This window comes from Cibotium barometz, chromosome 7 (assembly GCF_041138505.1).
Source record: "Cibotium barometz isolate CiBa-2024 chromosome 7, ASM4113850v1, whole genome shotgun sequence".
In the NCBI taxonomy this organism is placed as follows: Eukaryota; Viridiplantae; Streptophyta; class Polypodiopsida; order Cyatheales; family Cibotiaceae; genus Cibotium; species Cibotium barometz.
The window spans coordinates 26,919,817-26,935,477 of NC_141052.1; the positions used below are offsets into that span (position 1 = coordinate 26,919,817).

Genomic DNA, 15,661 nt, shown 5'->3' on the forward strand with positions numbered 1-15,661 from the left:
TCTTTCTGTTAAGTCGAGACATGAGCCCCGCCCAAGGGCAGGTTTGAAGGCGGTATGAAAGGTGCTTCAGGGGAGTGGCAGAGCAGGGGCTCAAACTCAGGACCCCCATTCCAGAGTTGAGCACCTTCACCGCTGGGCTACAACGCCGTTGGCAAGTTGCTGCAATCTTTTGAATTTCTACTCCAGAATGGAGGAGGGAAAACCTGAGTAGCCCACAGCCCAATGCAAAAATGCAACAGCCAGAGAAGCAAAGCTTGGCACAAGATAAGTAAAGATACCTGAAGGTAAGGAAACACCTTATCCGAGACTTCCCAGGTCTTGCAAAGTAAACGAATTGCAGTTGCTTGAACAACTCTGCAGCAATACCAAATCCAAGTAAAGAGCATGAATGGGTTTGACAATATTGGTTTTGTGCAGAGAACCCTAAATTAGGTGAGGTGAAGAGAAAATCCAAACCAATCCACGACCTAGGAAACAGCCAGAGCCCATACCACACATCGTGACTTTTCAAAAAATTCACTTGACTCACTGAAACAGACATTTTCAGCACACCTACACAGAAGTAGCTTATACTTCACTGGTTTTACCTATTGTCTTTAAGCAAGCTCTCTTTTGAAGAGCACATGAACACAAAATGCTACAAATTCAGATTGCAGTATGCAGACAATCTAACATCACTGAATATGCAAAAACACCAGCACAACTAATGGAAAATCTTGTCAATGGGCTGACAATGCAGATGCGAAGCTACAATTTGTAGCCTAACCATTCGTCCAAACAGTTGACGACAGAAACATGAGGACTAACAAGTAAGTTTTAAATCATGAAAACTGAACCAGGCTTAGTACTTAACAACAACAAAAAATCTATTGACAATCTTCCAACACCAACAAAGAATGGGAAGCTGACATGCTACTCATCTACTTCAGATGTTCTCATAGTGACAACGTATACCGATTACTAACAGTTGGATAAATAGTCATTTACCCCCCCGCCCCCCCAAAAAAAAAAAAAAAAAACTGAACCCCCAATGCCGCAATTTACGGAAGAGAAGTTGAATAAAGAGTTGATGTCAGACTAGTAGATTTGCAACATGTGATGCTACACATACAAGGCAGATAAGAGGCCACAATAGCAGGATTCATTTGGATCGTTAGATAGCAATCAGTCTGTGGGATGAGTTTCTGCTGAGTGCACAAAATGGGGCTAAGATATGGTAATAGCAAAAAAGAATGGGCACAGCAATGGCCCAAATCAAGCCAGTCACTCTGTCCACTTAATTTTGTCGAGAATCCAAGGTCATTTCGAGACTGCCCTTCAATCTTGGCAACACAACATTTTAATCACAGACATGAGGATTGCATGCTACTTTGCTGCCATTGACTTCCCCCCGCTCCACCCCAACAAAATAAATATTAAATAAATAGTTTTTAATGGCAAAACTTGGATTGCATTGTAATATAATTTAGTTTGCAAACTAAATGCTTGCTGTATCCTCTCTTTACCAACAGAAGAACCCTTTTCTGTAATGCATATACATTTGGCATATTGCATCTTTGGGCCCCAATTTCAGCATAATAACTGAGAGGAGGAGCTCCTTGGACTGGCATGCTTTGCACCTTTCGGAAATGCCTGGAACCCAAAATCTCCCTTAACTTTAGGCTTTTCTTATAACCGTAATTTCTTTGGGTTTCTAAGCCACTCAGCTTTATACCAAAATCTTTAAGAATCTGTTTCATTTCACCAGATCTACTTCCTTTTGGAAGGACAAAGCATCAAAATGATGACTGGCTTTCTATGCAACAGATCCCTTCTTTTCTCAGAAAATTTTTAGTGGAATATAACCAATCTGCAATTCTTACTGATTCTTGCCCCAAAGTCCAAACCAGCATACCCATTTAAAGGCCTTTCCCAAATAGTAATAATCTTGTTTCTTCACGAGTTTCAGAATTACAAGAAGAAAATCAAATCAGATGGCAGATAAAACAAAAAAATGAGCTCTTGCCCAGAACAGAGAGGCAGTATAAATTAGGAGCATTCAACATAAAATACATAGTCTAGAAACTGATACGTACCGATTGCATTTTGAGTGCAGTAATGATTGCAATGTCCCCGCAACAACTGATGATGACATCGGATGCACAGCAAGAGATGGCAGCACCTTCAATAGCCCAAACTGGATTCCAACGACATTTTCCAAATTCACATAGACGAAAATCAACAAAGTTCCTTGTTCATCTTAGTATGTATTATTCAAGACAATTCAAAGATTGGAGGAAACAAGGTTAACAAAAGAACGCAAGACTGAAGTGTTTCTCGAAGAGCCAATTTCCTCCAAAGAACGCATTCTTTCCCTATCGCAGATCAATTTAAGCGTGTCATTTTTTAAAACTTTACAAAAACAAAGTCAGATGGTCACAACAAGATGGCATGGTCCTTGAAGAAACACTCCCAGTGCAACTGGACATACTATCCATGCTGCTTGCTTGAAACAGAAGACTGATATAGCACATCATAGTTTAGAAATGCGTTCGCAACGTACCTTGAAAGAGAAAAACTACACATCCCGAAACAGAGGATGCTCGATTTACACATTGAGCATTTCAGACTGCCCCCAATGCCAAATTAAAACAAAACGAAGAAAAGCCCAAGACTTGATCCTCTCAGCTATCAGCTTCTCTAATGTCCTAGAAATGCCATGCATGCGTTTCGATATCCACAAAAGGTAAAATTAACACAAAACCATGTGATGCATAAAATAGGTATATCAGAAGTCATTCTGCCATCAAAACTCTATGCGTGAGAGAAAGAGAAGAAGAAGAAGAAGAAGACATATTAACATCATGCAAAAGACCCAACGGGTCTACGAGACAAAAGGTGTATAATGTGTCCATGGAATCTCATCATTGGAAAAAAGACAACATAACAAAAGGAACTAACACTAATCCCTAGGTAAATGTAGATATGTATGGATCATCATCGTGGATACAAGAGAGAAGAAAGAAAAAAAGAATGAATGATACTCTCAGGTAGTTGATTGGTTGGATGGGCACAGCATCCAGATGGACCGCCTATTCAGCCCCCTCTTTTCTTCTATTGACTTAGAGATGCATCTTTCACATGTATTTACTGAAGCTCCACCTAATCTCACCATAGTGCACACCCTGCTGATGACGGTTAAATAGACATACAGCTAGTCTATCCTTTTGTATCAGTTTGTTTCAGTTTTGTTAGTTTTTTACAATGGACCAGTAGCACATGGAACTCTTGTATCACTTTTCGTCCCTAAGGCCCATTGGGTCTTTTGAGGACATTTAAATTTTTAATAGAACTTTCTTCCTTTTCTTTCTTTCTCACGGATCATGCAGTATGAGAACCATGGATGTTTAGGCGTGTATTTACTGGAGCTCTGTCATCACAAAGAGCTAATGCTGAGCAAGCACTCCTAAAGACAGCCAGTGAGACGTCCCCCAGACCTCAATCACACATTTCTTTGGGCCACATCCATCGACTATGCTGACCCACCAGGAGCAGAAGCACGACCAGCCAGGTCCAGGACGGCCTACACAGACACGTGATGACCCCCCCACCCCACCCCCCCCCCCCCCCCCAAAACACGCGTGCACCATAGGTAATGTTCTAGGCTAGGCTTAGCAAAGCGTGTGGCTCTCTTTCCCAATTGAAGCGACAATTTCACATCGTTTCTAGAACCCACAAGTGTGTGGCTCTCTTTTCCAATTGAAGCGACAATTTCACATCATTTCTAGAACCCACAAGCAAAGTGTGTTCTATAGAGCTACTCATAGAGTGCCATATTAGGGGCTTCTGATACATATCGGGGTCCTATCACACCCTGAACCGACACATGTGGGTAAGCCTAAGCAGGCCGGGATGTTCACTATTTTAGTGAACATATGTTCACTAACAATGAACATATGTCTACGAATGTATGAATCCTTGTTCATAAAATTGAAGACCGATGTCTGCAGTGGCCTGGATTCGAGCACACGACCTCACTGATCATAGGCGTGCACCCACTACACTGTAAATTCCACATTAAAAGCTCAGTTTTTTTTTTTGAGACAATGTTAAACCTAATTACCAGTAAAACTGGTGTATGAGGTGCCACGTGTGTTGGCACCCCAATATCTATCTAAAACCCATATTGGGGGGATAGACCTCAGTGAGAAGCATTGGGCCAAGCTAGAGAGAGGTCATGTTTCCTACACTTATTAGAAGAAAATGCACCCACGATAACCATTCTCAAGGATTTGGAGCCTCTCCACTTGAAGTTGACACAGTTTTTAAGACAGTCACATATCCCCACAGCTCTAAGCAACAGGAAAACCTTACTCGGTTCTGCAATCTCCATGACAAAAGTAAACCAGTTTCTTAGCACACATCCATAAGCAACACAAAAACGTTCTTAGCACACATCCGTAAACAACACAAAAACCTTACTCAGTTCTGCAGCCTCCATGACAATTGTAAACCAGTTTCTTAATACACACCCATAAGCACCATAAGCAACCTCGAAGCCACTGTGTTGTAGTTATTGGCATGAACTCTAAGAATCGAAACATATTTTTCCATAGTAATGGTCAAGATGCAATACCAAGTTTTCAGCTTTTGTTTTTCTCCAATGCCTCCTCCATGCCCTCAAATAAAAAAGAACCACTGGTACTAAAGAGAAGCCCTTAATGGAGTCATACTTTCCAATTCTAGCAATGACTTCAGTTGCAGCAATACTGTTGACAGGATGTATCAGAATTACTGAAACAATCATGCATATCCAGAAGATTAAACCTGCGAAGGCCAAAAAGTGTAATTCAACTTTAGGTCCTTTTGAAGTGACACCCTTAATAGGAGAGTTGGTACCACTATTAATTCAAGGTTGGACTTACTGCAAAACTTGTAACTTCATGAAAGTTGAGAATTTCATGACACAGCAAACTTCAGATGACTTCTGAGAGCAATTACCCACCAAGACCAGAGGCTGCATAGCTATATCTAAGAGATGAACATTTTCTTAAACAAAAGGTACTTATGGCTAAGGATTATTGGCCCTTGTGAGCCCCATGTCAGCCAGTGCACCACCACGAGTGTCAAAGGCACATGTGCATGTTCTGCACGTCCATCGTGTTTGTCCTGCACAGTGATGTAACCCTCTTGAATACTGTATTGATGTTCCAGACACTTATTAGGCTAATAGTTGAGGGAGCGGGCATCTGTCAGAGTAATAGGTCAAGTAGAGGAGCCCGTATGTGTGTGAACCCATCATTAGCATGGCAACTAGCAATGTACAAGCGGGTTTATGGTGGCTATTTGGGCCTATGGTATGTAGAGAGCCCTTTGGCTAGGCCATATGGGGCACCCTAGCATAGGCGCACAACTCTAGGAGTCACATGTGTGAAAAACGCATCATAAATGTATTTTGTCCTCTTTTGCAAGGCGCACAGCCCGTAGCCCTAGTCAACCAGCTCTTCCAGCACTGTAGCCCCTATGTAAGGGTGCTCCAAGCCTTGTGTTCAGCATCTGACAACTTTCCAAGAAGTCACCCACCCTGGCGCGCAGAGGACGCCCCTCCAGACTACAATTCGCACGGCAAGGACCCACCCCCACCCCCCCGCCCCCCAGACGCCCGCAGGTGGCGCATTGTGAGCAAGCCACGGGCAGCCCACAAGTAAGAAATGCAAGGCAGCCAGGTCTGAATAAAGAGACCAGCAGCTTTTTGCAGAAATGAAGCACGTAGGGAACTCCAGGAAGGAAAACGCAAAGCATCACATGCTCCACTGCCGTACAGAAGATAGAAAGCCAGAACAGCCCCCCTCACAGGTTCTGTGGTACTGGTTGGAGCTAGACAGATCTGCATTGCATTCTTGTATACCCTACGCATATAGGTTGCATACTGAGCCTCTAGCAGTAGTGCTCCATCCATCACACCCCCCCACTAGCTCAGTACTTTCATAGTTTATTTCATGTTCATTTTGTCCTTTTTTTTCTGGACATCCAGAAGACATTGACAGTTGTACATTGATTTGTCTCATAGGTCGAGTTCGGCCTCTAGTAGACGTTAATACGGCTTTCTTTCTTTCTTTCTCTCTCTCTCTCTCTCTCTGCTACGCTCCCTCTCTCGCTCCTCTCTGCCTGTGGGAAGCACTGCATAGGAATGGCTCCGAGTCTCCGCGAGAAGCTCGAGGCCCTCAAGACGGCAATGAAGGCACTTATCAAGGAGAACAAGAAGACATCCGATTCCAACCTCAATGAGGTGGAGAACAAGTTACACCGGCACATCATGGCCCTCGAAGTACGGGTGAGAGAACTTGAACAAGAGAACACGGGACTCAAGGAGGAGGTAAATGCATTGAAAGTGGAATTGATAGCCGTCAAGAACACCGAGAAGGAAGAAGGGGAGATCAATGGCAACACTCTCACGGCCATCAAAGAAGAGATCTCCAAGAAGATCACAAAAGACATGAAGGGGAAACTCGAAGCCAAGCAATCACGATGGGTTGAAGTGGTGAAGAAGAACATCCGTAAAGAAGTGAGGGAGGAGTCTCAAAGGGAAGAACACCAAATCATTCACACCACCATTGAAGAGGAGAACATGAGACAGGGCCGTCGCCTCAACATTCGAATCACAGGTATAGCCGAGACACCCGAGTTTGCAGGAGAGACGGAGAGGGCAACCTTCATGAGGAAGAGGGTGATTCTACGAGGATTACAGGGAGATCCCATCTATTTAGATGACGAACTTACGAGGATGCAGATAGAACACACGAAAACATGCATGCCGAGAGTCCTACAGGCCCGGAAAGAGCGCAAGAGAGTATTCTATCGCGATGGTCGTGTCATCATCAATGGTAATGCCACTGATTAGTGCCAGGCGGCCTATGGGACATTGGCTATGGAGGATCCACATTCACAAATACACACAGCAGTTTGGAACTGCAATGGAGCACTTTGGACACATCCTGGGAGGATGGAGGAGGTCATGGAGGGACGGGACATCATACTACTTACAGAGACACACCAGAGCCCAAAGAGGGGGGTACCCAGAGTAGAGGATTATCAATGGAAGTCTACACACAGGGGGGACCACACGGCAGAGCACATCGAGAGGATCTGGAGGTATAGCGGTACTCTTTAGGCAAAAGCTAAATGAGCACCTACGGGTGGTAGCACGTGACCAAGAGGCTACATACATCTGGATCAAATTGCAGCTCTCAGCATACAGGGTGTTATAAATTGCTCTATGCTACTTCTCTCCTAGAGGATCGAGATATGCCATGACAACAGAGGAGGAGAGTAGAGAGGAGGAGGAGGACACAGGGCCATTCGGAGAGTCACCATATGCAGCCCTTTCAGATGAGATCATACACTGCTCCAACCTGGGGGAAGTCCTCCTTATGGGGGACTTCAATGCATGGACACAGAGCCAACAGTGCGACATTTATGATTTAGAGCACCCCGAGGTGATGCACACACTAGAGGTGGAGGACACGGGAGCTTGCAGGGTGTCAGAGGACATGGGGCCGGATAACACCAGATATGGTCATCACTTACTTGAGTTGGGAGCCCGACACCATCTCGTTATTTATAACGGGATGAGACAGTGGCAGGATTCAGGAGCACTGACATGCTTTTCACAGTCAGGGGGAGGTAGCACAGTGGACTTTATCATGGGGTCCATGGAGACCACACAGGCAATGACATCTTTCACCATCCCCTCATGTCCTATCGGTGCGGATCACATGTAGCTCTTGCTGTCGTTGGCGAGCTCCACACCAGCACCCCCACAGCCCACACAGGCATCGCATACCACTTTCTACTTCACCCATGACCTGGCAGACATATATGAGCATCATGTATATGACGGGCTACTCCAGATGGATCCCCTGCACCTCTAGACACACTCACCACTCAGATGTCATCTCTACTACATACGGCCGCCACCCGCATACTACATACGGCCGCCACCCGCAGCTTCCCCCATCATACACATTGCACACACAGATAGATCTGGGAGCATGCCCCAGAATCGGTGGATGAGTGCAGAGAGCTATACACACACCTCCGTGCCCAGAGAGCATTGGGGACCATAACACACAGACAGGCAAGCTGACAGATACAAACCCTCACACGCCGTAAGAGGCGTGCATATGACGAGGCACAGTACTGGGATATATACCACCTACTCATGAGCAGAGATATAGCCACTGCATGGCGCAGGATGAGAGAGCCTCGCCCTCGTACCCCGATTGAGGATCCACACACATGGCACACATATGCAAAGAGCCTCTACATATCCCTCAGGAACCACCCATACCACAACCACGGGAGCCCCGCCCTTCCACCACCTCTACTTTCTTTACCGCCTCGATGGTAGAGAGAGCTATCTACCGGTTACAGCATGAGAGATCGGCTGACCACACAGGTATACAGAGTGAGCATCTTATTTATGCAGCTGACACACTGGCACCCTTTGTTGCTCACCTCTTTAATAGGGCACTAGTGGAGGGTAAGCTGTCTACTTTTCTCACATTTGAGTTCTCATTTACAAAATGTGTGATGCATATACACCACCAAATTCAAATATCTCTAGATTGACGTAGCATTGAAGCACTATCTATCTTACCAACGGATCAATATATGCAACACATGTTGACCATAAAACAGAGATTTTTCTAGCAACATTTGCTTGTATTTGGGATCTGTGAAAATGACCTCATAAAAATCACGATCCACTATGTAACAACCATAAAACAGAGATTTTTCTAGCAACATTTGCTTGTATTTGGGATCTGTGAAAATGACCTCATAAAAATCACGATCCACTATGTAACAACCATGCACAAAACAACCTCCCAACAATGCTTTCAGCCATTATCCAAAAAGAACTACTGCTTTATGAACAAGATCCATCACATGTGCATACAAAGCCTGAGCAAGAACTGTCACACGGAATTCCAGAGGTGGTGCACCCCCCCAAGCATTTTTAACGGCTGAAAATGTTGGAGATAAGTGCACACTAGGTGTACTTCTTCTAGTATAGTCTAATGCCATGTGGCACTCAGGGATTTATCCCATATGCACTCATGCTCTATCTTGTACTTCTCACCTATATATTGTGGGTGTCACATCAATGAAAGTATCAATCTTGTGTCTTGTCTACACTCATCTCAAGGTATGTCTAAGCTTTGTGTTTCCTTTTAGTCTTGCTCTCATTTCAGTTTCAGTTTTAGCTTTGTCTCTCCCATTTTTCACAACATGGTATCAGAGCAGTGCTACTATGCTGCATTTTTCTTTCCATTTTCTGAACTGCTTCGTCAGTGCCTCGCCACTGAAACCACTGTGTGTTTTTTATTCTTTCCGCTGACCAAAATAAAGGCACGTCTGCTGCCATCAGATCTTTTAGCGCCACTGCAGCCCACCTGTACCTCTCACAATGCTGCGTCGCTTTGCTGCAACGCTGCCACCTTTGCTTGTTGTCTGTCATTGACTTGCTGCTGCAGCAGGTCACCCACCTCTTCGTGCCTACTGCTCACCTGCTCGCGCCCCGCTTACTCTTGTCCATCATCAATCTATTACCATTGTACGTGCTGCAACCATTGTCTCTTCCATTTGAGATTGTCACATCTCTCTCTCTCTCTCTCTCTTATCCATTCACCACAATGGATGTTTTTCACCCTCCATAGCTGGAGTCTCTCCTGGTTGACATGTCTTCTCAAGTCGTGGACCTCCTGGATATTCAACTCATGCAACAACTCGCCATTTTTGGATCTCTGGTCTTCTCGACATCAGCTCGACACCTCCTTTGTGAAGGTAAACTCCAATGCTGATTTTGGACCTGATTTGCAACATCCATGCAAAAGGCATTTTCCCCTTTGTTATTTCCCATTTCCTCTCCATCTTCACATGTGGGTTAGCTGTCCATTTGACCAGCCAGCCCTGCAGCAGCAAATTTAAAGCAGCAATCAAGTGTATGTTGTGTTCTATTTTCAGTCTACTCTCTCTCTCTTGAAAAAAATAAAAATAAAAAATAAAAAAAATAAAAATCTCAATACTGAATTTCATTTACTTCTCTATCTTGTACGGGATTAGACACTGCCCTTGCATTTCAGCAAGTGGTAAGACCTTCCCTTCATCTATCTGTCTCTCATGTACGGGATTAGACACTGCCAAATATGGTAAGACCTTCCCATCTCTCTCATATTTGTCTATGCTTTCATGCTATCTACCACCATTGATCACCAATGATGTAGATCATGGGGTAATATCATGTCTATTTGTCTACATGGACTTATCTTAGTCCCTATCCAAGAGGCACCCCTGCATTACCCACTCTAGCAGGAGGATTGACCTTGAGGAGGGATTATCTATCTAGGTCCATCTCTCTGTCTATCTACAATCAGTCAGTCTCTCTGTCTATGTGTCTATCCTGTGTGTCTCTCTTGTCACATGTCTTTGACACTCTATGAGTCTATATGCCTCTCTTTTGTGGATTAGCTACCCACATTCTCTTGGCATTTTTTTTGTCTATGTCCCCATTTATCTTCTATTTGTCAGTCTCTCTCATGTCTATCTGAAAGTCTCTCTCTCTGTGGGACCACTCTACTGGCTGATTGTCTCTCTCTCTGTCTATCTATGATCCACTCTTGTCCCTACCCTTGTGGACCCATATGAGGATATCACTTGAGGAGGGGTGTCTCAGGATCTTTTTGTCTCTCATGTCTTGTCTCTCAGTCTATCAGTCTTTATGTCTGTCTTCTAGTCTTGTCCATCTTGTCCTCCAGCTTGTCTCTCAATCCTTGTCTAGTCTCACTATCTTGGTCTTATCTTTTGTCATGTCATAGTCTTGTCTTTTTGTCTTCCTCCTAGTGTCCACTTAAGGAGGGTGTTGGAGATAAGTGCACACTAGGTGTACTTCTTCTAGTATAGTCTAATGCCACGTGGCACTCAGGGATTTATCCCATATGCACTCATGCTCTATCTTGTACTTCTCACCTATATATTGTGGGTGTCACATCAATGAAAGTATCAATCTTGTGTCTTGTCTACACTCATCTCAAGGTATGTCTAAGCTTTGTGTTTCCTTTCTTTCTTTCTTTCTTTCTTTCTTTCTTTCTCTCACACACACACACCGCACCAGACTGCGTCCACTCAGCTATCCGAATCGGTGGACCTAGGTGGCCTCTTGGCAACTACCCTTGATTGCCCTATGGCTGATGTTCTACATGGACCACTACCAAGGAGAGACACACCCTTAGGAGCTCTGTACATTACCTCATCTACCACTTAGCTCTATCATTGTACCCAGCTGTTACCCTTTTACATTCAGTTCATTTCTTTTTTTTTACTATCTAGGATAAGATATATCATCAAAACATTGTAACACTTCAATCTAGGCCCAGGACAATCTGCCAAATCACGAACCTTTTGAAGCATTGCATTTTTAGACATGGTATTTGTGATCTCAGACTGCCCTTGGAGTTCCCGAGCACGTGCCGAAGGGTAATGACCATCCCATGGCGAGATGACCTCACCCTTCGAACCAAACACAAGAGGCAATTGTTGTTGTGCTTCTTTTGTTAGGCGACTTCTAATAGGATAGCGTTCTACTCTATCCACCCCAAGAGCCCCTGTACCCTGAGAAAGTTGGCCTCCCGGCCTCTCAATCCTGGTCTGTTGCTGGGCACCTGAACCCAAAGGGCGACGAGCATATGTATGTAAGGGCCCCTGATGAGTACTCAAAGGCCCCCGCCAAACAGCATCTGAGAAATCCCCCCGCGGGGCAACAAATCGTGTCTTTTTACCACGTACTTCCACCCATGGCTGCTCAACCTCATTCTGAACATCCACGTGTACATCCATGTGCTCGGCATCATGTAAAGGAGCATCATCCTCATCTTCCACGGGCAACTGCCCATCAACGATATCCTTAGTAGCAACAACTTGTTCTTTCTTAGGACATTCGGAGACAAAGTGGCCCATCTCACCACATTTGAAACAGTGGCCAGCAAATGTATCCCACCTCAATTCATACATTAAAGGTTGTAGCCCAGCCATATTGACACGCAAATGTGTCGGCCTAGGTCTCCCAGTATCCCACAACATGCATAGACGATTTCAGTTTCTAGATGTCATTCGAGGCACCACCAAGACTTCACCGATACCTCGCATGAGACCTGGTAAAACACGCCAAAACATTGGTGGGAAGTGTTTCACTTCAACCCAAACTGGGCAAACCTGGCGCAACATATCTTGGTACTCTGCCATAGGCTTCCACGGAACCACATGAACCAACTGCCCATCCAAAAAGAGTGGCACCTGCTCCAAGACTGCCCTACGGGCTTCCGAAGTGCGAAAAAGTATTTCATAAAAGCCTCTCGGACCATCATAAATCTCCTCAAGTGCCTCAGGCGACACCAAGCGGCCCAACCATGCTCTAAGACGAGGCAACAACGGAATACGCCCAGTAAAGAAGAAGATAGTAGCACGATCATGAAAATCTGCTAGCTGTTGTAGCAACAAAGGAGTCTCCATGCATACATCAGCCACACCACCATTATCTACTGCAGCCATTTGCACGCTATTTGCCTTCACATATTCTTGCAGAAGCTCACCAGTGATCTGCAGCAAACGTGCAAACTCCGGAGAAGGTACATGAGAACTTTCCTCTGCATTCTCTCCAACATTCACCGGAGTGTAGCTTGCATCAACATCAAGCCTTTGACGTTTTTGTTGCTCCGAGGCATCTGAAGCATAACCCACATCCTTCTCGATCATCTCCTCAATAAGATCCATGTTAAGGCTATTGGCAGCCATGCCACCAACAGCAGCAGCCGGGTCATCCAAATCCATGTACAAAAGCAAAGAAAACCCGTTTTCTCAAACCCTAATTCGGCACCTGCAAACCCTAATTCAGCACCTGCAAACCCTAAATCAGTAGCTGGAACCTTGACATCTCGTTCTGCATGGCGGCGCTGGCCTTGAGCACGCCGCACTTGAGCGGAGCTAATTTTGCCAAGAGAAAGAGACCAAGAAAACGCAAACGCTCACCTCATCGTATTTCCCAGCATCGGAGTACATACATACAGCCACTCAGCTAGTGACTGATGGCGCGGCTCCTCGAAACCTAAAAGTGTCGAATCTCTCTCTCTCTCTCTCTCTCTCTCTCTCTCTCTATCTCTCTCTCTCTCTCTCTCTACTCGCGCGCTCTCTCTGTCTCTCTCTCACTCTCTCTACTCGCGTGCTCTCTCTGTCTCTCCTGTGCCTGCATTAGTTGCTGCCCACGCTTCTCTCCTACACACGCGCCCTCTCACATCAAGTCGGTGATTGCATTCATCATACAACAGGTTGGGATGATCCTATGGACTCCTTGTCAATGTATGCATAGTCTCTCTCTCTCTCTCTCTCTCTCTCTCTCTCTCTCTCTCTCTCGGATTCGGCCTCCCGTGGACGTTAATATAACTTTCTTTCTTTCTTTCTTTCTTTCTCTCTCTCTCACGCACACACACACCTGTGTGAGTGCTAAAATGCCGGCAACATGGACATTACAGGCTGGTGTACTTTTCCTTTCAAGGGTGTTTCACTTGAGATAAGGAAGCTTGTGGTTTGAGACTCTTCCAACACAAGCCCTAGCTCACGTCCCTCACTGCTCTAGTCTAGGGATTATTAAGATTATGAGAATCTTGAAAACCTAATCTCCCTTTGAAAAAGGTGTTTCTTGTGAGCCCATAGTACGACTAAATGTCAGCACACAAGTTGATGAGGCTGCTGAAGACAAAGTTAACAGTCTTTGTTTTTGCTCTGCATCTGACAGGATCAAAATTTTTGTCAAGGATAGATTTTCTCCTGTTTTCAACCTAATCTTCTGTTTAGTTTTTAAAATCATGTTCAGTGTTGAAATATGCGGAACACCAAATTATTGCAAACAACCTAGGTGAATACACATCCCTGAAAGAATACCATATGCAGATTTTACCACAAACTGAGTAATGTCACCAAAGGACAGATTTTGAAGGCATGTACTAACCAGAATTTCGATAAGCCTCAGATTTCGAGAATTTGGAGACCTTTGAGTGACTTTGAAAAAACATCTCCAAATAACTAGAAAGTCTCTGTAACCAGCCCTCACGGTTTTGGTTCTTGAAATCTATCCAGTCTACACCTGATTTGAAAGATATCCACGTTTTCCAAGGCCCTCTCTGCAATCAAATAGTTTCAATAAGGGACTCACTCAAAGATTTCGTATGCCTTTCTGCTTTCCAAGTCACCTTGACTTGAAAATTGCTTAGAGACCCTAAAAAAGCAAGGTCAGTCACAATAAATTATGAAAATTTGCTGTGTATATCAGATTTCACAATTTCAAAGCTTTAAGTTAAACACTGATTTCCTAAAGAACTTAAACTTGGCACTCCTTTTCAACTGTTAATTCAAATGACTGACTGGATAATGGATCAACATCCATCATATATTGAGTGCCTGATGTGGGAAGAGATGTAAAGTGCTTCGAATCCTGATTACAATGCTCTTGAGATCATAGGAGGACTCTTTTCATGAATTCTTATTGATTCATGCTTGGCTGCTTTTGAAACAGTAAGTTGATTCCAACATTTTTTTATCAACTGCTTGCCATCCGCCATGAAACAAATTTCATGTACGAAAATTATTGTCTGGATTGTGAACTCCATACACCAAATTGTGGAGTGGCAATGCTTGCTTTGGTACATCATCAAGTCGACAGCCCACCATACTTCTCAGGACAACATGATGAGGATTACTTCAAGGAGTCCTTGAACAGCAATTGAAGACCTTCAAGATGTAACAACTACAAGTAAGAGAAACCGTGTTGGTCATGACTCATAATTAACAAAGTGCATGCCATAACTATGCACAACCAATTGATGTGGACTCCTAGTCCAAAAAAATAGCTCCTTCATCGATAGTCAAATTGTATCTCATGATGGTTTTCTCTGTTACCTGCTTGACACTTCTAGGGGTAGCATAAACACTTGCATATCATTGCTTTTTTTTTTACCACTTGTACTCCCACAAATATAATACTACACTTTAGGTGGGTGGTTTTTGTGTATTGAAAGAGGGGCAAGGAAGATGACAGCAATTCGTCACCCTATCTGTGGTTCACTGACACCGCTGTTCACAATTTCCTTCTTACTCCTCTCCTAAGACTTCTTATTTTGGTGGAAATATGACTTGCCATCCTGAGCCTTCTGTGGAATGCCCTCACCTCCTAGACTCAATCCGAAGAAGGCGGTGGAGGATACTCTCAACCGGTCAATGGCAATCCTCAATGCATGCAACATGTCTATGGAGATACTCTGGTACCTCCTGAAGTCATCCTCTCAGACCCTCAGGAAGTGCTTGGATCTTTGTGCAAGCACAACTCGTGCGAGGGCAGGTCACTTCCTGTGGTTGATCTCTTGTCAGGAGAGATTTAACAATGGGGAACTAGATTCTACTTGAAAGGGAAGATGGGATCTATTTGAAGGCCATGCATGGAAAACTAGCTGATGATCTTTGAGTACCAGGACCTCCTCTGCAAGCTGTCTAGAAAACTCACATGCCATCCTCAGAAGGTGATTTCTATCCAATGTGTGCAGATCAGAAATGTTGCACCAAAACCTACAGTGCTGCC

At 44.4% G+C, this 15,661-nt stretch overlaps 1 protein-coding gene across 4 annotated transcripts in view; it reads right to left on the reverse strand.

Annotated features, from left to right (window-relative positions):
• Positions 1 to 15,661, reverse strand: part of RST1 (ARM repeat superfamily protein) — a 182,724-nt gene that overhangs the window by 99,292 nt on the left and 67,771 nt on the right. For all 4 annotated transcript variants that reach the window (XM_086800403.1, XM_086800401.1, XM_086800402.1 and 1 more), the window contains exons 6-9: positions 14,039 to 14,210; positions 4,616 to 4,806; positions 2,076 to 2,176; positions 279 to 354 (exon numbers count right to left, since the gene is read on the reverse strand). In XM_086800403.1, the coding sequence (XP_086656529.1) occupies positions 279 to 354; positions 2,076 to 2,176; positions 4,616 to 4,806; positions 14,039 to 14,210 (540 nt within the window). The remainder of the gene's footprint in view (positions 1 to 278; positions 355 to 2,075; positions 2,177 to 4,615; positions 4,807 to 14,038; positions 14,211 to 15,661) is intronic.